This window comes from Empidonax traillii, unplaced genomic scaffold, assembly GCF_003031625.1.
Source record: "Empidonax traillii isolate 1590-97213 ecotype Southwest subspecies unplaced genomic scaffold, ASM303162v1 scaffold655:size661012, whole genome shotgun sequence".
Classification (NCBI taxonomy): domain Eukaryota; kingdom Metazoa; phylum Chordata; class Aves; order Passeriformes; family Tyrannidae; genus Empidonax; species Empidonax traillii.
In genome coordinates this window covers 215,205-238,861 of record NW_020955848.1, presented here as the reverse complement: position 1 = coordinate 238,861, position 23,657 = coordinate 215,205, and the positions used below count along the sequence as shown (strand labels likewise).

Below are 23,657 nucleotides of genomic sequence, written 5' to 3'. Positions count from 1 at the left end.
TGTTCCCGAATTGTGGGATTTTGGCTTTGGTTCTGAGGGGAAAATGGCTCAGGGGCTGCTGCTGCTGCAGGTTCTGGTTAGAGCATCTTCACATCAAATGAGCTAAAGTAGGCTGCAAGCTGAAGGGCCTTTAGTGCTTCAAATAACAGCCAAAAATAATAATAATTTGGGATATTGCTGCTGGATATTGCAGCTAATGGAGGGGATTAGGATAATGTCACTGCAAATTGTCTGGAATAGGAATACTCTGGTATTTCACAGCAAAGACTGTGGCCTGTACCTGTCTCCCCATGGCATGGGAAATGTTTTTCCAGTGTTAAAAGGTGCCTTTGTTTGGGGATTTTTGGTTTGGTTTTGGCTTTGTAATGTGATGATTTGAGACAGTCTCTTAAAATCTGGCAGAGTAATTTTGTCTAGGTATGATCTTAGTGGTTTTTTTTCGTTTATATTATAAAACAAATCATAAAATGCTTCGTCTAGCTTAGAATGCCCCATCCCTGGAAATGATGCCCCATCCCTGGAAGTGTCCAAGGCCAGGTTGGACGGGGCTTGGAGCAACCTGGGCTAGTGGAAGGTGTCCCTGTCCATGGCAGGGGGTTGGAACTGGATGGTCCATGAGGTCCCTTCCAACCCAAACCATCTTGTGATTCTTTAACACAATGTACAATTACCTGCACTCTTAGTGCTGCTTCCTGCTGGAATTTCCAGCTGTCTCTCTGCTGGTGCCACAGCCTGGATAGTGGGAATGCTGAATGAGAACCTCATTTTTTTATGTGCAACTCAGGAATTTTTGCAGCCACAAACCAGTAAATTCACTGCAGAGCAGGGAAATCTGCACCACTGGCTCTCCAGCAGTTCTGCAATGAATTTTATTGTAAGACAATTATGATTGTTATGACCTTCTGCCCCTTTCTTCTCTCTCTGATGAGTTTTCCTGGCTTAGCAGAGAGTCATTAACTGGAGGGAGACTTTGGGAAATGTGTAAATAAAAATTAGCTGTTTTGAAAATAGTGTTTTATGGAGCTAAGCAACAACGTTTTTCTTCAGGTTCGTGCTGGAGCCCCTCCTGCCAAAAAAGATGCATTCTAGGTCGCAAGATAAATTGGACAAGGATGACCTAGATAAAGATAAGAAGGAAAAGAAGAAGGAGAAAAGGAACAGCAAGCATCAAGAGATATTTGATAAAGAATTTAAATCTACTGATATTTCTCTGCAGCAGTCCGAGGCAGTGATCCTTTCAGAGACGGTAACTTTATTAACAAGTGATGCTTTATCTAATTCTGAGCGATGTCCTTTCTCCCTTGAAATAAAAATGTTGATTTTTACTGTTTGTAGACCAAAAATAACTCTCAGGGAATACATTGCAATGTTAATATACGTGGTAATGAATCGAAAATACAGATTTTATTTACAGTGTAATAAGATCAATATGATACCTCATGTGAAAATCTTAACCAAAAGCTATATATGTGACTATTTGATAAAAGGAGCAGATGGTATATCACAGCTGAAATAAATGCTGCCATTTTAGCAGCCTTTTGAATTGCTGGTTCCCAGTAGATGGGGATGGGTTTGCTCTTATTTCAGCTGAGTGGTGCAAGACAGTTTAGGGTGGAAATATTCCAAGGTCATTCCTTGCATGTTCACGAAGGGTTATTTTGAGCAGAAAATCGTAAGCGGTTCCAGCGGTGGCTGTGTGTAAAAATATTAACAACGGGCCATATCTCCCTTAAACCCTCTCTTCTTGGCTTCTGTTTAATTCACTGGAACTGTCCTAAAGGCTTAGGTAACCTGAGAAAGTTGGAGCTCTGAAAATGAAAGCAAAGCTGGAGCAGGGGGCGCGTGAACCAACCGTAACCCCCAAATCTCTGCCTGGACACCTGTTTGGAGGCCAAGAGTCTTAAACTTGCCTCCCAGAAATAAATGTCATGTTCTTTGAAAGATTTGTGCAAGTACTTGTGGAGCCAAGTTTTCACTTAGCAGAGTCTTCCTTTGATGGCTGTGTCATTTACAGTGGACTTTGGAAATGATTTCTCTCTCATCCGTGGTAACTGGATCCTTTAAGTCTTTCTGTTTGGTGTTTGTGGGAGAAGATTGTTTAGCTGTTCAGCCACAGTTCCTTCATTTTTTGGATTTGCTCCTCCTTTCCCATTCAGAGAGAAGTTAATCTCTTAGATGTGTTTTGTAACATCTTAGAAAATCAGAGTTGTTTTTGTTCGATGTGCCCAGTCAAAAAACTCTGATAAAATCCCTTGTGGGGGTCTCGGGCTTTTCACCTTTGAAGCCAGTGACTTTTTCCATTGACTAAATTTGTTTAATGGAGATTCCCCCTGCCAAAGCCAGCCAGGTTATCATCACTGCAGTGTTTGCAGACATTTTGCGTGGGTTTCCTCGTGCCCCATCTTTCTGACACAATGCCTGTGACCTGGCACCTGGCAGCGGTTGTGTTTTGGCTGATTGAGCTCTGCCACGGCAGGACTTCAGCTGGCATCTCCCACACTCCCAACCCCACCAGCAGAGCTTGTGGGCAGAGAACATTAGTCACAGAAGAAGAAAGTGGTGTTTCAGGGCAGCTGAGTCAGATGGACCAGACGGGAGGCATCCAGAGATGCTGGGGTCAGATGACAGCGTCATCAGATGTCACTGTCATCTCAGAGAGGTCTTGGACACTGAAAAAGATTGGAAAAACACAAATTCTAGCTGAAAAAGAGGGCAGGATAACCCTCCAGGGCATATTCCCGTTTGTCATCTGAGGAGCAAAAATCAGCAAAGCCCAGCCAGCATGGTTTGACTCAAGTTTTCTCCCCTTTCCAGTGAAGAGCTTTCGGTGCATGAGTGGTGTGAGTAATATTCCCCTGGTTATGGAGAGGGAGGCAAGTTAAATGTCAGAACTGGTTACTTACAGTTACTTTGAGCTCCTTCAAATCCACAGATCAATAATACGAAAAGGAATTTACTGTTGAGAGAAAAACTCTCCCTTTTCAAACATCTCCAAACTGCTTGATGAGCTCCAAAACGACGGAGTCAATTTTTAATGCCTGGTGTTAGCGAGGCTCATCTGCTCTTGTAGGTGGAAGGGAGGAAACCCTCCTTTGAGATCAGTTTATCAGAGTGGTTGCCCAGTTCCCACTGCTGTCTTCAGGAATTTTGTTCAATATCAAGGAGTTTAAAGATAAAATTTGTCTTAAAAGTTTTGCGTGCTGGAGACGTCCCTCGTTAATGATATGAAGGGAAATTGTTATGGTGGGTGGGAATTCAGCTTCTCCATTGTTTATCATTGGTGTTCAAATTCCCTTTTTAAGTTGAAATCACTCCCAAAGCACTGTTACCACTGTGTTGCATGAAGAAAAAGACATTTTGGTTCCTCTTAGTTTGCTGAATTTAAAAGAGGTGATGAGAGAGGGAAAAAAATTAAAATATTTTCTTTTCCCCCCAAAAAAGTTGGAACCCAGATTTGACTATAAATGGAAATTAAAGATTTAAAGAGGTTTTTAGAGTGAGATTTTAGTAAGAAACTATTATTACTTAGTAGATTTTATATTAGTTACTGGAGTAATTCTGGTGAGAATTTTAGAACTCGTGGTACTATGGCTCATTCAATTACAATATTTCAGTTATTTGGTGAATTTTTTAACAGATTATTATTTCTTCTACAATATTTGGGGATTTTACAGCAGAAGATGAATTTACAGAGAATATCAAGTGAGAAAAATGTCAGCCAGTGGTCACCCCATCTCTGCAGAGCTTCTGCTGCTTTTTCCAGCTGTGGTGTAGCCTGATGAAATGAGTGTTTCCATCACTGCCATGGACTTGTTTAGGAACTTCTCTTTTCCTAATCAAACGAATCATCTTGGAATAACATGGGGATGTTCTGAAACTGCAGAATTATTTCATGGGGCTTTTACGTGCGCTTTGAAAAGGAGCACTCAAAAGCTGTTTTCTCTGATTGTATGGCTTAAATACTCTTTTCTGAATTTCCAGTCACAGTGAATTTATTGACTGATCAAACTCCAAGCCCTAATTACAAAAGATAACGAAGATGAATTAAGCACTTCAGCGTCTGACGATGATCAGTAACATCTTCATAGTTTTCCAGAGATTTATTATCTTCTTTTAAGTATCACATAAACTTCTTCCAGATAAATTTTCTTTGCTAATTCTTTGATCCCACGAGCTGAGGGCAAAGCTAACACTGGAGCCAGGTAGTTAACAGAGCATCGAAGGCTTGTGTTAGAAATCACAATAACAGGCTGTACATCGCATTGATTTAGTGGTGTCTGACATCACTCACCATTGATCTTCCCTTCGTTAGACCAAAAAAAAATTAGCCATGGGTCCATTATGGATTAGTGTCTCCAAAGGGTTCATATTCCCCAGCAGAACTGTGATTTATTGAAGCTTTCAGAAGAGGCCCAACATTGTCAATCACAGACGAAGTTAAAATTTATTTAAGTGGCTACGGAGCAGGTTGACTTGGGAACATGGTCCAGTTGCTGGGGTTTTTTTTCCCTTCATTCTGGAATGTCAGTTTTCCTCATCAATTAATGTGTTTTCCTTAGTTGCTTTTTTATAATTGGATACCTCTGAAAAAGCGATTACTTTGCTCGTCCATTCTGCTAAAAATATGCTTTGAAAGACCTTGAAAGAAGAAACCTTTGGACTCTTCAGGACTTGAGTTTTCTTAACAGGCAAATTTCAGAGAGGTCACCCTGAGGTCTGGATGAACTTTCCAAAAACTAAGTCACATACTTTATGGTCATTCTTTTCTTGTAGAAGGGGTCTTTTTTATGCAAACCCTTTTAGGGTTTGTCTTCTGGAAATAAAAAGGAAGCACTTACATGTCATTTCAGATTTCTCCTTCACCACATACTTCGTAAAAACCCCCATTGTGTAATGATAAAATTCTTTAAAAAAGCCTGAATTGCTTCTGGCATTTTCTGGTTTGTCCTAATGCAGCACCTTGGGAGTAATTCCCCTCTTAACTTCAGGCTGCTGCTCCATTCTCGGGGATCTGTTGGAAATAAAAAGTTCCTTTTTTAGCTGTGATTACTGTTAATATGGGGGTGGGTGAAGGGGTAACATCAGTAGGGCTCAGAATTAAACTCAGGAAGAAGAATCACCTTACAACTAAATGCATTAGTTGCTCATCAGATTACAAGTATCATTTCAGGGTTTCTGATGGAAAATTTGAATGGACTGTGACGCAGGCAGAGCAAAAAAAGAAGGATATTTCAGTGAATTAAATAAAAGCACAACCAAGAAAGTGTTTCTGGACAGATGATGTCTTCCTCAGAAGAGAGTTTCACCATGCAAATGGTTACAGAGATAAATTTTAAGAAGGAAGTAGAGCCACATGAGAAGAAAGAAAAGATTTTGAGGGACGGGTAGTCTCGTGTAAGGCTGTAAGCTTCCTTGGCTGTTATTAAGTGAGTGTTTGGGGAATTCAGATGGAAGTCACAGAGCCTCTCATTGCTTCAGGAAAACATGCCAGGCAATGGGGAGGAGTCTTGTGATTCCTTGGGAGAAGGGGAGAACACTTGGAGGTGTGAGATGCTGCCCTGGATCAGCAGTGTTGGCTGTTGGCATTGCCTGGCCGTGTTCAGGAGGAAAATGCGGCAATCCCGAGGTCTGCCACTCAGTTATCTGCGTGTTTTTATGTTGTCTCACTGGTTTTGTCCCCACCCAGATCAGCCCTCTGAGACCCCAGAGGCCGAAAAGCCAAGTCATAAACGTGATCTCCAGTGACCGGCGTTTCTCCGTGTCTCCATCGCCTCCCAGCTCCCAGCTCACCCCACCCCCCATCACCCCCAGGACGAAGCTTTCCTTCACCATCCAGTCCAGTAAGTCTCTAATTTGAACTGAACTTCCTTCTCCTGGAAAAATTTTGGTGGGGACACGTGTTTCCTCAGCATTTCATTGGTTTGGGTTGAGTGGGTAGAACAGGCACAAGAACTTGCCCCTTAACCTTTTCCCCGTGGACTTTGCCAGCTAAAATTATTTCCATTTTTACACAACCAAGCCAAATTTTTGCATTGAACAAGTTTGCTGTCAAGTTATCATTAGCAATTATTTAGATGTAGAGTAACTATCAAAAATCAGTGTTCTACTTGATTCTGTATTGGGTGTTTTAGGGCATAAAGTCTCCAAAAGTCATATTTTTTTCTTTTTTTCTGTAATTGTACCTTAGAAGAGCTTGCTTTTGATCCATTGTGAGTACAAGCCAGATGGGAAAAATAAAGGTCAGCCTTTCTGATGTGTTTTTTGTTTGACATTGACATCTGTCACTCAGTTTTTCTGTAAAATATCATCTGTTTGCTCCAGTCTTCAGCAAACCCAATTGCAAAGCTGGGTGCCATCCAGCACCTATTTCTTTCACAGTACTGGTTTCCAAAAACTGTTATTCAGAGTTTTCAGTTGCCAGCATGTGACAAAAAAAGCAGAAAAAAAAAAAGATCTTTTTGATGCATGTACCCAAATCCTGGTACAATAGTCAAGAGTTCAGTGTTAGTAAAGAGGAGAACAGATGAGTTTGAAGAAAAAATATCTTGTTTGATGGTTTTTTTGTCTACTATTTTTGATACTTGGAACCTTTTCCTTTAAATAGCCAGGCCCCAAAACAAGCATTTTGATGTTGCTGAGCTCTAACTCTCTCCTTTCTTTACAGTTTTATAAGTGTATTATGTAGATACAATATCTAACAATTATTATTATGTTTTATTTTTAATAGTTTTATAGTTTTTTCTTTATAGTTTTATAGTTTTTATTTACAGTTTTATAAATCTACTAATAAAATGGAAGTAAAAAAGAAGTAGGGAATAAATCTACTAATAAACTGGAAGTACAGAGAAGTAGAGGATATATACTCCTGGAAAAGAAATGTTTAATTGGATTATATGTATATGTTCTATTAATACTTTCAGAAAAATTATCTGAAGCCATCATGTGTTTCTGCAATTATTAATGTGCTGGGGGTTGATGAGTGTTGTGTAAGATAGGATCAGCCTACTGCAAAATCTGTGGCACTGCCCCATAATCATTTGAAGAACTGGAGAGATGAAATTTTGTAGGAATTCCGAGGATAAAGAAGTTACTGCAGTGCACAGATGGGCTCAAAGCAGTTAGTGGGTTGCTGAGCAGTCCTGGCTGCTTGTTAGTTGGCAGTTTAGGAGAGTGGAGTGTAAAATGTGATCATTAGGTTAAGATGATAAAAGAAGTCCCCTAATTGATCTCTGGCCAGCTCCGAGATCTTCCCAAGTGGCACATGTCCAGCAGGGAATGAGTAGTCAGAGCACACTCCTCTGATGAAACACCTTCAATAACGACAGCAAAACCGAAAATGTTGAGTAATTATTTGTATTATGTTGTAGAGTAACCACGTTCAGTTCAGCTGGATTAAGCAGGAGGAAAATGAATAGACCTGTAGGAATGGGATGTTCTGGAAACACAACTGAAAATTCCAGAAGTTTGTGTTCAATACCTGTTTCTGCAGAAGGGGAGAAGTCTCCTGGATTGCATTAAATTATTGGAGAGATCAGTTAGTCGGGGCAAATGATTGTTTTTCAATATAGAATATTGTTGTTCTGCTAAATAGTTTTCCAGGCTAAATGCGAATATTGTCAGTGAGTGTTACAAACTGTTCATGTGGATGGGAATGCTCTGTCCACATTTACAGGGATTTATTGCTGTCTTGCAACAGAATGAGGCTGGGAAGGTGTGGAACACAGCAGGGGCTGCAGAAAATCAGAGCTGGAACAGGAGCTGGGAGTGTTGGGAAAGGCAGAGAAGCAGAATGGACAGTTGGGGCCCATCCAGGTTGTTCCAGCAGAGTTGGCTCCACACCTTGTTTCCTCTACAGCTCGAGTGAAAACATTCCTCACCCGCCTTCCCGTGGATCTTCCAAAGATTTTTTTAAAAGAAACAAAGGATTTGGGTAACTCCTGGAAAAACTGATGTTCCCATCCTCTTGTTAGCCCTCTTAGTCCACGTGCAATGGCTTAGAGGAAGCTGGAAGTTACATCGTGTTGTATCATGTTAATTGAAGAAATATCGCGTAAGATGCAAAGCTGAAGTGTTCAGGGCAGTTACATTCACTTTATTTCAGGGTAATAGTGTATTATTTTACTCACTTTCAGTTTCCACCCAAGGATTGTCTTCAGTGAGACCTAAAAACATGGCCTGTTTTTAGTAAATATGGAAAGAAGGTTTCTCTTTCCAAAGCAGGATTCAAGTTCTGCTGAAGTTACAGCTGAACACTCTAAAGAAAACGCCATTTCCCAAACATTTCCCACTATTTTCCTAAACTGCATGAAAACACCAACTGAATAAATGCATATATAGATCTAGATAAGATATATAAATAGATAGGTGTGTAGTTGAGGGTGAGATACCCAGGATGTGTGACGTTAATGGTCTCGAATTGGGGTCTTTAGATGTGCAGAATGACGAGAAAATCCGCCAGAATGGAAAGGGAAGTTTATTTCCAGCATCAACATTTAGTTACAAACGCATGGGGTGGTTTTCCAGCTATGTGTTTAATGACATGAGCTTAGAAGTAGATTCTCATGGAGATCCCTAAAGGAAAGTGTTAGAAGTATATTTGGGGAATGGAGAAATCCTCTGTGTGTGGAAAAAGAAGGACGAAAAACAGGAGCAATGGAAAAAGCCGTGAGAAATTCAGGTCCTGGAGGACAAATAACATTTTTCATCCTAATGGAGGAGAAGGCCACTGAAAGTTTGAAGGAAAATATTCTTCTTTCGGTATAGTGGAAAGTTCAGAAGTATGAAGAGTAAAATGAGAGTTTTCGGTGCCAAATCAATATAGCCACCTTAGAGTTTAATGGTGTCGGTGAGAGGACATTTTAGAGAACAACAAAAAAAAAATCACACTTTGAATAAGATAGTGATGTGAACTTTGCAATAAAAATACCTGCATAAACAAGGCCTACACTTACTTCAGAAATCACCTCTGAAAAATAGAAAAAAACCCCAGCTTTCTTCTTTTCCTCAACAAAATTCCCTGATATACAGAAAATAATTTCAATTTCTTGTCTTGTCGAGATCACAGTGGGTATGAAAATGACTGAATTACCCTGAAATACACTGTGGGTGGATTTCTACCCAAAAACCTATGTATCATTCAGGCCTCAATAAACTTTATTGTCCCTCAGGCTATTTCCAGCACGTACCTGGGAGGATTTATCTGCTAAGAAAAGGGAACTTTCTCCTCTGCAAACAGGAATAATAAATGTTTGGTACTTTCTCGTGCGTGATTTTATTTACTCAGCGACTAATGGCTGCTCATTTATTATAGTTACCTGGAGTCTGAAAGTTTTTTGAGAGAGATGTAGTTAATTCTGGGCTTTCATTTGTGCATTTTATTAACAAGGAGCTTTTATTTTACTGAAGGGAGGTCAATAAAGCTTAGCTTGATATATTTTCTTACTGCTCTTCCCAAAACTTTTAATGTACGAGGTGAAAATGCAGAGCTTGCAGCTGAGGAAATTATATTTGCTAAGCTATTAATATTTTGGTGTGAAATCTGAAGTAAAAATTGTTTTCTGGTAAAAAAATAGGGGGTCGTTCAAGTATTTTCAGGGCATTTTAAAATGAGCCCAATATGACTCCACAGGGCAGCTTCCCACTGACACGGGGCTGGTTCATTTGTTCTACTTGCCTTTAGAATTCCTCATTAGATGAGCTGTGGATAATTATAGAGGCCGTGGAGAGCAGGCAGAGAGATGCATGTGCAGCCTTATCACAGTATCAGCACCCCGAGGACTGGCTCAGGCTGGAGTTTTGGGTTAGATTGGCCTTAAGCTGAAGGAGAGGAGATTCAGATTGGGAAGAAATTGTTCCCTGTGAGGGTGGGGAGGCCCTGGCACAGGTTGCCCAGAGAAGCTGTGGCTGCCCCATCCCTGGAAGGGTCCAAGGCCAGGTTGGATGGGGCTTGGAGCAACCTGGGATAGAGGAATGTGTCCCTGCCCACGACAGGGAGTGGGACTGGATGAGCTTTAAGGTCCCTCCCAACCCAAACCAGTCTGTGATTCTGGGGTTCAGTTGCTGAAAGAGTTAACTCAGTGTTGTTTTCTACAGATCTGGAGCTGAATGGAATGTCAAGCTCTGACATCCCCGACGTTCCTCCCCCCCTGCCCCTCAAAGGAAGCACAGCCGACTACGGGAACCTCATGGAAAGCCAGGACTTGATCAGCCCGACGACCTCCCCCCCTGCCCACCAGCGGGTGAGTCCCCCAGAGAATCATCACCTCCTGCACTTTCCTTGGCCTCTGTGCCTTGAGCAATCCCAGGTGAGATGGGATCCTGCTCCTGGATGTGTCAGCAGATCCAGAGGGCTCTGCAGTTGCAGTGTCTGGAGTGTGAGGGAGCAGCAGCGGCCCGAGGGGAGATTGAGTTCATGCTGCTCAAGTCTGAGCCAGACGCTTTCAGGTGTGTTGGTAAGGGAGCTTTAACCACCAGGTTACGTCCTCTGCAGCAAATTAGATTTCATAACCTTTTCAGTGCTGTCTCAGGAAAGGAAATAAAACCTATTCCTGCCATCTCTCCTGTCTGGAGCCCCGTTCTGTCGATGTTCAATCGCTGCTTGTTTCCCTGAGGCAAACACACACCTGCCCTTTGAGGGAAGGAGCTCAGAAACTCCTCATCATCAACAGTGTTTTGAGCTTCCTAAAGAAAATACACCTTTTCAACTTCGTTTCCTGTAGCTTGGAAGCTTTTGAAAATAATTTGGTCTTTTCCTTTAAAGCAGCACTTTTGAGAAGGGCTATTTATTTTCTTTATGAAGAAAGAAAACAGGTTTAAAGAGGTGTGGTGGGTTGACCCTGCCTGGTACCCACCAAAAAATATAATGAAAGGCTCATGGATTGATAAAAGGTCAGGGAGAGATCACTCACCAGTTACCATCATGGGCAAAACAGGCTCATCTGGGGGAAATTAGTTTAATTTTTAGCAATCAAATCAGAGCAGGGCAACGAGACCCCACAAGGTCACAAGTCCTGCCACTTACCATCGGGAAAATTCTGGCATCCTCCACTACCACAACCTTCTCACACAAACCCAAACCAAAGGGTTTCCTTTTCTTTGACTTTGAAATCTCTAACTTTTACCAAGCTGTTATTTTGTGGAAACTGATCCTTCTTTGTTTGTTTTCCATGGTTGAACTTATACCTATTTCTAATATTCCTATTGTAGCAGGAATTCAGTATTTATAGGGTAAATAGGAAAAGGCAGATGTACAAGTACCTTCAGGAATGTCAGTACTGTTATTCAAAACACCGTGTTTTACTCTTTGTGTGCATTTACCGAAAAATTCTCTTATTCCCATCCTCTCTTCCATAGCTGTTCCCCATGGCTGGGTGGTTTTAGTAAATATTTTCACTTTTCCTCTCATTTCCATCAAAGTAGACTAAACTTTTAACCCATTTCCCTGGTGTCTCTCTCAGGGACCAGCTCTCGTTTGTCCTGAATTCAGACCTCTAAGTGGAAAATTACAGCATGTACAGCAGGGCTGCCAGGAGGGTTGTCTGAGGAGTGCATCTTCAGGAAGAAAGCTGAGAAATTCAAATTAAGATTCAAATTCCTTCAGCTCCTTCCTGCATGAGCTCCAGAGTAGTAAATTCATTTTGTATTACCTACTGTAAGGTTAAGGTCGTGGCGGCAGCTCAGGATTGCTTATGTAAGTTCAAATTTTAGCTAAAAAAACCCCACATTAAACAATGGTGAGAAATAAAATCCCAGTAGTCAGGGTTTCTTTCCCTTCCCTGTGAGGCTGCGTGAAGGGGTTTCCACTGAGATGTTGGGTAGTTATTGCACGCCTTCCAAATGCCATCTTGCTGTGGTGGTTGGAGACGACTCAAGTCCCAGCCTCAGCCTCGTTGAAGATGTGACCTTGTGCAGCTCCTGGACCTGCCACGAGCAGAGTTTCCGCATCATTAAGTGGAAGTTCATAAAAACAGTGGCAATATGCTCCCTTGTTTTATTTCCAGAGTTTTAGTCAGCTCTTAATATTTTTGCTCTTTACAGCCTTGATTTTTCAGACTCCCGTCGCTTTTTTTTTTTTTAATGTATTTTGTCATTGTAGACACAGACCCTGTTTTTTAATATGCAGTGTTGAAGGGCCTTTGGATTTAAGCACAACTAAGAAATGCAATCAAATATAGGCTCCATCTCCTTGGCTAACTGTCCAAAATTTTCTTCAGCATCTATATTTTTACAAACTTTCCAAGACAAGGGAATGTAGTTTCAAAGTCTGGAAGAAGGATCGAAAGCAGATTTGTCACAAAACCACATGTATTAGTTTTAGAATTCATTTTAGAAAAGGTTTCTAATCTTATAACAATCACTCTGTGCCTTTATTTCATCAGCCTTGCAGGAAGGAAGCTGTTAAAGAACATAAAGAAAATGAGTAGTGCTGGACATGAAAGATCAGATGAGTAAATTCTTATTGCTGCTGTGATTAAATCCCACTCCATGGTTTTAATGCCTTATGTTTCATGGGTCAAATAGCTCCATAATTCATAACTTGATCATTCTCTGCCTAGTAAACTGATCATCTTTTAAATTACCCCAGCTTTGTATCAGGGAAGAAAAATCAGTAAAACACATTAGAGATAAGATTATCTGGGTAGCTTTTAAACTGGAAATATCTCCTTGTGTGAGGAATTATTAGGTTTTTCACTCCGGTTGTCTTGCAGTGGGTTATGAAAGCCAAGTGCTGTAGTGAACTGAAAGCAGGCAGCCAGAAATGCAGCAGATGCTTCAAGTCAAACTGCAGGCAATACTGTCATTTAGTGTCTGAGGCAGCAATCTTAGATTATTTGGAGTCCACTGTTACCTTGGTGTACCTTAAGTCTTCTATCCAAAGGATCATCTCCTTTTAATTTCCTGATCGTCCCTCTGCTCACTGTTAACTGTGAGACCCTTATAAATGTATTTTCTGGCACCACGTGATTTGTTCTGCTAAAAGTGTTCTTAATAATATATGGGAACATAAAAAAAAAAAAAGAAAAAAAAAGAAGTCCATGACTCCTGCAAGGATTATTATTACATCAGGGGATTCCTTTAGGCACTTATCCTTCTTTATGGGTTCATCCTCACCCTTGCGTACAAATCAACCGCTTGCTTTGTAATTCGCCGCCAGAGGGGAGCTCAAGGAAAATAGACAAAGGAGCACTTGGGTTTATGATATTGGCTGTAACACTTACTAAGGATCAGGTAATGGTTGGGATGAGAACATCTCCATGAATCCAGGCAGAGCTTGGAAAGGAGGAACGGCGAAGGCTGGAGCAGCACGTGGGATGAGGAGAGGAACGATCTCCTGCAGTGCCTGGTTTGACTCTCTGGGATGATGTTGTATGAGGGTTATTCAGGCTGGTTATTCAGATATAATGGAATACTATATCCTAATATAATACACAGATGGAAGAATCCAGGGGGATTTTCCCTGTGTTGCAGTGCATGTGCTGCAGAGCTGAAAATGATCTCCTGTATCAGCTGCAGTGAGCAAAACGTGACTTGAAGGCTCCAGCAAAGTGTTGTCCTCATGTGGACAGAGACAAAAAAGCTGGGAAGCAGCTGAAGCTATGGAGGCAGAGGGTAATTAGGGAGCACTGTGTCAGGATTTGCAATAGCAGCCTCCAGTGGAGGGGCAGCAGCATCTCTGCTCTCAGTGACCAGGGACAGGACCCAAAGGAGCAGCTGGAGCTGAGTCAGAGGAGGTTTAGGTTGGATATTGGGAATAGGTTCTTCCCCCAGAGGTTGGTTAGGCACTGTCACTCCAGGCCCTTGTCCCAAGTCCCTCTCCAGCTCTCCTGGAGCCCCTTTAGGCCCTGGAAGGGGCTCTCAGGTCTCCCTGGAGCCTTCTCTTCTCCAGGTGAACACCCCCAGCTCTCCCAGCCTGGCTCCAGAGCAGAGGGGCTGCTATGATCTGATCTGAGACGCTGACTCGAAGCAATTCTATGTTGCCCATTTTGGGGGATCATTCACACTGCCCCAGATGGCACACAGCAGGTGGAAGAACACCAAGTGCATCTCCACAGAGGGATCCTAAAAGTTCCTTTTTTTTCACCTAAGCAGACTCCAGGAAGGGCTGTGACACAGTCAAATGAGACTCTAATAGATGATGTACGACAACAGGCCTCAAACAGTCATTTTACACCAGTTACCTGCCAGCTTTTCCACATAACTTTGCTCCCTGGGTCAAACAGCCAATTAGCTTAAACTGTCTGTAATTTGGTTCACATTAGTGGAGTTGGGTTGTTCTCTCTGCTGGTGCATTATTGCCCTTTCACAATGGGAGTGTTATTCTGCCAGGACCTCACACTATAATGTTATTTTTCATTGCAGATATTATTTTTCATCGCTGCTTGTCAGGCTGCTCAGCTCTGTGCTGAAGGAGCAACTCAGGGTCTGAAAGCATTCACAGTCCTGGGTAGCTGATAGTTTGTTTACATCCCATTTCTCCTGCTCCTGACCTAATTAGATCCATTAATCCTTCCAACTTAAAGTGCTTCTCATTGGATCTCCGGAGCTTGTTATATTGATGGCCATGGAATTTCGAAGAAAAATAGTTGCATGAGAAGAAATTTCATGCAGTGCCACAAGGACCAGTTTTAGGAATCAAATGTTGTGTGTTTGTTGGTGGTTTTGTTTTTTGTTTGGGTTTTTTTGTTTGTTTTCTGAATGAAAAACAATTTTGCTTCTTCACAGGAGGAAAAAAAAAAAGCATTTTCTCATCTTCTGTAATTGATTTTTACTACATCTTGAACGTGCCCAGTGCAGTGCAGTTCATATCTGGGAGAGAACAGAGACAAATGTTTGAACCTGATTCTTTTCTGTCTGAGAGGGGAGGAAAAAAGAAAAAAAAAAAAAAAAGGCAAACAAATGGGAGCAATTTCATGTTTGAAGCAGAAGGAACAGATTGTTTCTGTGTTGCAGATGTGCCTTTTACATAAGGTTTCTGCTTCCCCTGAGGTCCCCGTGAGTCAAGGATTCTGCCCAAAATAGGTTGGGATGTGAACCAGCCTCTGTCAATTTGTCAGAAAGGAAAAAGATGCTTCGAGATTCACAATTAACCACTGAGATATAAACACGTACTTAGCAAAGCAGCTCTTAATTAAATGTAAAAATCAAGGTAAACTCTATTTTTATTTCGAAGTTTCTAGGGGGAAACACAGCAAAAATGAACTTCATAAGCCTGGTAGTGGTTTTCTGAGTGTGGTATTAAAGGGAGAGAGGAAGCATGCTGGAATTTCGTCCTGTCCTGGAATAAAAGGGAGGATGTATCAGCCCTGGGAGCCATGGCTGGATCTGGAGTTCCATAGTGGCATGTTTTGTGGTGCTAATTCCTCAATAATGTCGCTCCAACCAGCCTCACACATCCTACTTAATATATTCATTGGTAGCTTATTATATAAATGAACATGTGCTAAATTTATCCGACTTTCTAATGGAAATTGTAAATTCAATTATAATAATTATCTACCTATCTCTGTTATTTCTTTCTGCCTAATTTGCCTGCAGAATCTGAGCTCTGGTAGGTTTTGCGCTTGTTATTTATAGCATATATATTTAGCTTATTCTCATTGTATCTCTTCTTCAGAAGCAGGTTTCCAGGGCTGATTTGATTGTTCTCTGATCAATATGAAGGGCTCATTTGGTTGAGAAATGCCTTTGATCTAATTGAATTGAGAATTATTGCCAATGTAGTGTTATTTAAATTCAAAATGGATTTTCACAAATGATGCTATCAGCAGAGTTGGGGCTTTTTTTTTTCTGGTGATAAATATGAAGTTAAGGAGCTCATGTGAGAGCAGAGCAGGGGAAAGTTTTGCATTTTGGACTGTATTTCAGAGGGATGCCTGGTTTATTGAGCTCTGGAATGAATGTCATCTTCATGAAGGGCTGTTGCATGTTGTACACTGGTGGGCTGCAGACCACCAGCCATTCCCAGAGTTTGCCCAGAGCCCTTGCTTGGATACAGGACTGTAATTGAGCAGGTTCCCAAAGATTTTGAAACCCTCAGATCACAATTGACAGTCCAGCTCTTACTCAGATGCCTTAATAGGGATTCAGGAATTAACATGCCAAGTATTTGCTCAGGTAGAGGGAATATTTAATGGTTCTGACTGTAACACTTCAGAGGCAGATCAGCAGTGGCATTTTAACTAAAAGCCAAACAAGTCTTCGGTTTTGCATTTAGTAAAATTAAATTCTTACATTATCTACTTTTCACATTAATCTGTTGACTTGGTTTTCCAACTCGGAGATCATCGTGTCCCACTGGAAGTCAGGAATAAGCAGAGCCCTCTCTGGAACCTGCTCTGGAAAACCGTGGACTCATTTAGGTTGGAAAAGACCTCTGAGATCATCGAGTCCAACCATTCCCCCATCACTCCCAAGGCCACCACTATCCCATGTCCCAGGTGCCAGGTGTTGATGCCTCTTGCCCAGGCAGGCAGGGGAACACAACATTCCAGACCAGGCATCCCGGCTCCGGTGCCTTTCCTTGGTCCAGAGTTTCTCATTCAGCAGCTGATTAAACCCAGTTCTTTCCAAGGAGCCAGGTCAGGAAGCATTTTGGATCCAAGGAGGGAGGTGAGAGCAGGCACATCCATGCAGCGGTGCTGCTGGAAAGGCTGGGAAGTGGAGAGTGGATGGAGCAGAACGGAGAGACGAGCTCAGGGCATGGCTTTCCTGGGGGTGGTTTGGCATCCCCCTTCATTTGCCCTAAAGGAGAGCCAGGAGAAAACTTGTAAATGAGTTTGGAAAGTAGTTCTGTCCAGGTAGGATACAGGAAAAGTATTCCAGCAAAAACCCAGCCTTCCTGGCTCTGCCATTTTGCAGCCTTACCTTTCTCTTTAGTCTGTGCTTAGTAAAACTATCTGGATTTGTAGCTTCATGTTGTCTTAAAACCTGCTTGAAAGAGGGTGTTTACTTACCTTAAAGGTGCTTTTTCCTCCTACTCTTACACATCTCTGAGAACTCCCAGTAAAGCTCCCAGTCACAAGGTTGCAGGAGAGGTTGAGATGTCCTGGCATCCCCCTGAACTGCTCATCTCTTTAGGACAGGATCTTTGGACAGCTTTTAAAAGGAACAGTCTTGTTTCTTATGCTCTTTCACGTGGTTTATCAGCTGTTTATATACCAGTGTCTTCCTGATACTGAGAAATCACGAGTTATTTTGTCCAAGCAGTGCCTGCAGTGGGGCACTGCAGGTGTTTGGATTGTTCCTGTGGCAGTGACCGAGGAATTTTGGCAGAGTTGGTGCTTGTTGGGCTGTTGAGTGCGTGGAGCCAGCAGTTAGTGCTGGGTGGGTGAGGCAGGACGAGACACAAACAAGTGGGAATGGAAAAGCATCATTAGGTTTGGAGGAAAACAAAAGGCAGTGGCTGAGGAGAAGGAGAATCTTAGGGAAAAACAACCCCAAAGCAGCGTTTCTGAGCTGTGATGCTGCAGCACAGCCTGGGTGCAGTGAGGGGAAACCTGCACTGCCTGCACAGCCAGAATCTGTAAAAACCTGCCTGCAAAGCCTGGGAGCAAATTGCAGTGTTCTCAAGCTCCTTCTGAAACAGGTTTTATCATATGTATGATTTAACATTTAAAAAAAAATCTTAATTTCCATAATGACTTTTTTAATTTGTCCAATTAGCTAGTGATTCTAACTGGGAGCGCTCTTCTGTTGTGTGATACATGAAGTGATTTAAAATATATGTATGTGAACAGTCTGCATTTCTATTTTGAATATTTTAATTATAGCTCTGTGTGTGATGGTAAATTGTGACTTACTTATCCCTTTAAATGGTTTTAAATCGTTTCTCTTTTCTCTCTTTTTTTTCTTTTTTTTTTTTTTTTTTTTTTTTTTTTTTTTTTTTTTTTTTTTTTTTTTTTTTTTTTTTTTTTTTTTTTTTTTTTTTTTAATGATTCCTGTTCTAAATGTGCAAAATCCAAAACATAATGGAAAAGCAATGAAGCCGTTGCTTCGGCTTGGTTTTTAAGCTCTGAGTGCCTGGAGGCTGAGGCAATCAATGCCCACCAAGGAATCAATACCCTATCATGATATAAAGTGGGGAATTATAAACTTCTCCGGCGCTTTCGAAAGATTTTTCCTGAAATATTGAGCTAATTAATCCTGACCCCCTCGAGAGGTTTCTGCGCCTTGTCAAAAATAAAAGTTATATTTAAAAACCAACGGCCGAGGGCGTTGGGAACCCAACGGCGGCGAGTTCTGCCCAGAGGTTTCTGTGAGTCAGAGGCTGCAGGCTCACCTGTTTTCTGTCACAGTTATATGTGAAACAGAAAAATGTTTCCAAACTCCGTCCTTTGCTAACGTGATCCATCCAAATTGGTTTCTTCCAGCACCTGCCACCTCCTCTCCCCAGCAAGACTCCGCCGCCTCCCCCTCCAAAGACGACTCGGAAGCAAACGTCGGTGGACTCTGGGATTGTCCAGTGAAGAAGGAAGCGGGTTCTTTTTTTCCAAAGATAAAGCTGTAACAATTCATTTCCCTAAGTATTTTATGGTATATAATGTTTACCTCATTCAGGTGTGCAGTATCTAACATTTAGTGCAATGACTCTAACTCCGTAAGAAATCCATTTCTAGCCATGGAACCGACACTACATCCCCCCCTCTTCTGGGGGTTATTCCCTCCCATAACTTGAAAGAAATCTGGATTTCTACTTGAGACCTGGAGGTATCCATCAACTGACAGTACCCTCCCTCTTCCTAAACCTTCTCCCTGCTTCTGAGTAATGCCAGGCACAGAGCTGGCCGTGGAGATTCAAGTGAGAGCTGAATATTTTGTATCTAAAGTGTTCAGGTAGCTCTGGAGTTTAAACTGAGCGGAGTTTTTGTACCTGATCTCGGTGTATATAGGAATCGATGACAATATTCACATGGAATTCAGTGCACATTGGAGGAGCTTCCCAGGGAAGTGAAGGTGCTGTAGGATTTCCCCAGGTAACAGGGATTTGAGCCCAGGGCTAAAAATCAGATACAATTTCTTTGTGAATTGTGCCTTCTCTTTCATTGGTCTGTGTTACAAATAATCTCATTTGGCCGCCTTGGCCGCAGGGATCAAGTTGAAAATCTCTGGTGACAGGAGGAAAAGTGGCAGCAAAACCTCAGCCCTGGACACGAGGAGAGCAGACTTCTGGTGCTCAGGGAATGAGGGAGTAAAGTCCTCTGGAAAAATGCTTTTGCAGGTGCTGAGGGTCCATCAGTGCTGGTCACTTTTCAAACATCACCTCCTAAGGGCACAGGGGCAGCAGTTCCCAAATATTGGGAGTCAAGCAGGTGAAGCAGAAGGCTGGCTTGGCTGAGCAGGGATCTTCTCTTGGATATAAAGTGGAAAAGGAAGGTGTGTGCCCAGTGGAAGCAAGGTCAGGTGACGTGGGAAGAACACAGAGATGCTTCTCGTCACTGTAGGGAGAAAATGCGCGCGGCCAAAGCTCAGTTGGAGTTGGAGCTGCCAGAAATGGGGGGAACAGTATAAATACAATAATGGCAATAGGCAGTATAGAAATATCTTTGGCCCATTCCAGGAGGGGGATGGTCACCTCCCAAACAGGGACACAGACAAGGCAGAGGTGTTTAACACTTTCTTTGCCTCTGTCTTCAGCAGGAGGTCATGATGACGGGGAAGGGCCTTGAGGGGAAGCCGTACAAGGAGCAGCTGAGGACATTTAGTGTGTTCAGCTGGAGAAGAGGAGACTGAGGGGAGACCTCATTGTGATCTTCATTATCTTCACGATGGGCAGTGAGGGGCAGGCACTGATCTCTTGACTCTTGTGACCGCTGACAGGACCCCAGGGAATGGCTGGAGCTTTGTCAGGGAGGTTTAGGTTGGATCTCAGGAAAAGGTTCTTCCCCCCGAGGGTGGTTGGGCACTGAACAGGCTCCCCAGGGCAGTGGGCACAGCCCCAAGGCTGACAGAGCTCAAGGAGTGTTTGGACAACACTCTCTGGGACAGGGTGGGATTGTTGGGGTGTCCTGGACAGGGCCAGGGATTGGATTCCCAGCAGGTCCCTTCCAACTTAGTGTATTCCGTGATTCCACGATTAATGGGCTTTATAAAATTAGTCACTGTTGATCAGATCAGCCGTTGCCATTTTCATTCAGTTGGATCTTCTGGGTGTCCATCACAGGGTAAACCAAGGAAGCCTCGGAGCTGCCAACGGGCACGAGCGCGTGGGGAAGGAACGAGTAGGCAGGTAGGAGACTCCTGGTCATTCCGAACCCAAAGGCTGAGTGCAGGAATGGGAAGAGCTTTTTCCTTTCTTTAATGTGTAATATTTCATGTTGGATTAGGATGAACTGAATGGAATCACTTTGTCCTTGTGCCATCATTCTGTACAGTGTTTGTATATATGATGGTTTTTAGAATGTTTTCATTTTTATGGTGCCTGCTTTTCATGTAATAATGGATTAATGTGTCTGCAAAGAATGCCTTTATGTATTTTTAATTTCCTAATTACTGAAAGTGTAAAAAAAAAAAAGAAAAAAGCATTTTTTTTTTCAGATATTAAACTCTGAGAAATATTAGACAATGGTGGGATGGGGTTTTGGGAGGGAGGAAGGAAACTAACTATACTCTAGTGTTTTTTATTGTCATCACACTTTTGTTTTTTACTATCTACAATCTTTTTACTCTTACCGTAGATTGTTTTTAAATATACCACTGACTCAAAAAATAAAATATTATTTTAAAAACTCGTCTAAGAAAATGAATACATTTCCTGGGTATTTTTGATCCTTACTGCAGAATTTCAAGAGCTGTTGCACTCTGTAGAGGTCTACATATACACTTACCTCTTTACAGAGTAATTTTGGGGGGAACTCATGATAAAGCTGTGATCTTTCATTGTGCTGATGTGGTAATTCCTGCAGGAAGGAGCAAAAACACACATCAGCACCCGAAACACCCATCTCTGTATGCTGTCCATGTCCATAATGATGGCTTATGTATCTTTAAGTTATCTGTTGCTGAACATTTCAGAAAACAGATGAGTTTTAGGTAATATTTTCCACCTCAAGTACCTGCTACATGATGCAAGTTGCAAGCAGAAGTGACTTTACACAGCAGTAAAACAATACTGTTGTTACAAGGGCAGAAAAATTGCCTTTCTCATAAAAAAAGTGACTGGAATGGTCAATTAGATATTCTCATATTTTTGCCTTAAACCACCGTGTCACTTTGGATCAAACAAACACACTTTTTCTTGCTATAAAATCAGCTACCAGAGCATCTCGGTATTTACTGTTAGATACCATCCTCCAATTCCCTCTTTGTTTTGTTAATATAATCTCTGTTCAAGAGCAACACTCAGGGAAGGATTCTTGGCTGCAGTCAGTCAGATACTCATTCTGTAGACAATCAATAATGTATTACAACTTTAATTCTGTAAGTCTCTTATTTAATTGAGAATTGCTTTAGAGACTGCTCCTGGTGCTGCCTGGGAGATGTGCTGGGATGCTGGTGAGTTTTCCTCTTTTCTGTTCCATTTGCCTTCTGAAGGCTGGGAAGAGCCTTCCCATCGACCTTTAACTGGACGCCTGTAAATTGCATTTCTGATAATGTGTTTGTTCTCACTCGTCCTTTGCAAATTCCTGTGCTCATGCAAGTGGTATAATTTGGCCCTGTGAGACTCCTCAAACAAGAGCTGCGCTTTCAAATGGGTCTTAACAGTACAGACTCGAAATCTCATCTGTGTGTGTTTTACAAATGCACAACCTGAGCCTGGGAATTGAAAATCAGACTCTCAGATTCACTCAGGCCCAGATTGTCAATCTAACAACTTCTAGTCTGTAGCTCGTTGCCCTCCTCAAAGGGTGGTACAAACACACCTCAGCAAATTCAGGAACTTGCTCAGTTCCAGGCTCTAAGCAGTGAACAGTCCTGGGAAGGCTGTAATTCCTCAGGGTTTGCTCTCTTCCTTTGCATTCCACTTGGGTGTCAGAGCATCCCATTGCCATGGGAATTCCTTGTCACACTGTTTGCGTTTCAGATGAGCTAATGCAGAAGGGCTTGATGGGAAACAAGACAGAACAAGGTTGTTTGATTTTAACCAACCTGGTGGGATCTCGTGTGTCTTTTATCTGCCCTGTTCCTGTGGGAATTCACCCCTTGATGGCTTCAGTGAGTTTTTGGCTTTCCCCACCTCAGTGCCTTGAGTGGGCATGGTGGGATTGGGATGACCTGGTGTACTTATCACTGCTTTGTCCTCCTGCCAGCTCTCCTGGTACCTCCACATCCACAGGTCCCCATTCAGACTTCATTCAAATCAATATTTCTGCTTGGAAAGGTGACCCCTCCATCTCCTCCGTAGCAAAGCTTTTCCATGGCTTTGGCAGGGGGCAGGTTTTCACCATTTCAGTCAGGAATTAACTTCCCCTCAGTGGTGTCTCTTTGCTCAGGCTTGTGAGCAGCACCCCAAGGCTTTCCAACACAGATTTACCTGAACGAAGAAGCTCTGAGGTGTCAGGTTTCTGCATAATAGGAGGAAACAGATTTCAACGACCAGGAATTTTCACTTCTTGAACAGTAGCTTTCACTTACCTAGTGAAAGTTAACTCACAGTGCCAATAAGAAAAAGAGAAGCCCCTAAATATCGTTGTCCTGAGTGGTAATGTGGGAGTGAGAGGGTGATTTTTTTACAGGTGCATAGATCAGTTCCCATCAGTCCCACACAAAACCACAAAAGATTTGTTTGGTTTTTAATCAAATTTCTTTTCAGTGGGAAGCTCAGCACAAAGGTCACTTCTTAAGCAGGTTTTCCATAACTGACATTTATGATTGCTGAAATGTCTCTGGCGGTATCACAAATCCTGAAGCTAAAAATGTTTTTAAATTCAGTTTTGGCTTAACGAAGGCATTTTTCTTTACCTTAGATGTTTGTTGTATGTGCCTTTAGAGAGGAAAATGATAAGACATTTGCAGTGTATGTGGTTAATGCTTATGGTACCTGAATGAGAGATTCGTGGCAGTACACGTACATATGTGCATTCACACATCAAAATACACATTTTTAATGTAAAATATCTAATTTTATTTTATCACTGAGGTGTCCACCTTCTAGCTTCGCATTAGACATCTTCCCTATTGATTCATGTGGCCTTTTTGGGAGTCATTCCATGCCAGAAGCTTCATGTCGTGTTGTTGATGCCAGTGGGCCCGTGATGGATGTTCGTAATTACCCAATTTTGCTAAAGGTTATTTGTCCAAACAAGTCATTTCTTGTGTATGTATTGACAAAATCAGGTGAAATAAGCAGAAAAATTTCTTACAAAGGTTGCAGCTGGTTTGATGTTTAAATATATGTGGACCAGACTATGACAGTACGTGGTGTTACAGGAGCCACTCTCTTCTGATCTGGGAATTACCATCCTGGATTGGGCTTGGAATACTTTTGTATGCTTTTGGAATAAAACAGGAGTGCTGGCACAGCTGCTCAGGGCAGGGGTGGAGTCCCCATCCTGGGGATGTGTGGGTGGCACTTGGGGACATGGTTTAGTGGTGGCCTTGGCAGTGTGGGTTAATCATTGGGCTCAATGACCTTGGAGGGCTTTTCCCACCTAAACCATTCTGTGTCTCTAAACCTGAAGTGTTTTATTCCCAAGCTGAAGGCAAATGAAAGGATGGCAGAA

The 23,657-nt window shown here is 42.2% G+C and overlaps 1 protein-coding gene across 2 annotated transcripts in view; it reads left to right on the top strand.

The window, feature by feature from the left end:
• Window positions 1–18,671, top strand: part of DOCK1 (dedicator of cytokinesis 1) — a 264,003-nt gene extending 245,332 nt beyond the window's left edge. For both annotated transcript variants that reach the window (XM_027899291.1, XM_027899290.1), the window contains exons 49-52: window positions 1,048–1,246; window positions 5,687–5,840; window positions 10,093–10,238; window positions 18,369–18,671. In XM_027899291.1, coding sequence (XP_027755092.1) covers window positions 1,048–1,246; window positions 5,687–5,840; window positions 10,093–10,238; window positions 18,369–18,464 — 595 coding nt within the window. In that variant the 3' untranslated portion in view covers window positions 18,465–18,671. The remainder of the gene's footprint in view (window positions 1–1,047; window positions 1,247–5,686; window positions 5,841–10,092; window positions 10,239–18,368) is intronic.
• Window positions 18,672–23,657: the final 4,986 nt, after the last annotated feature.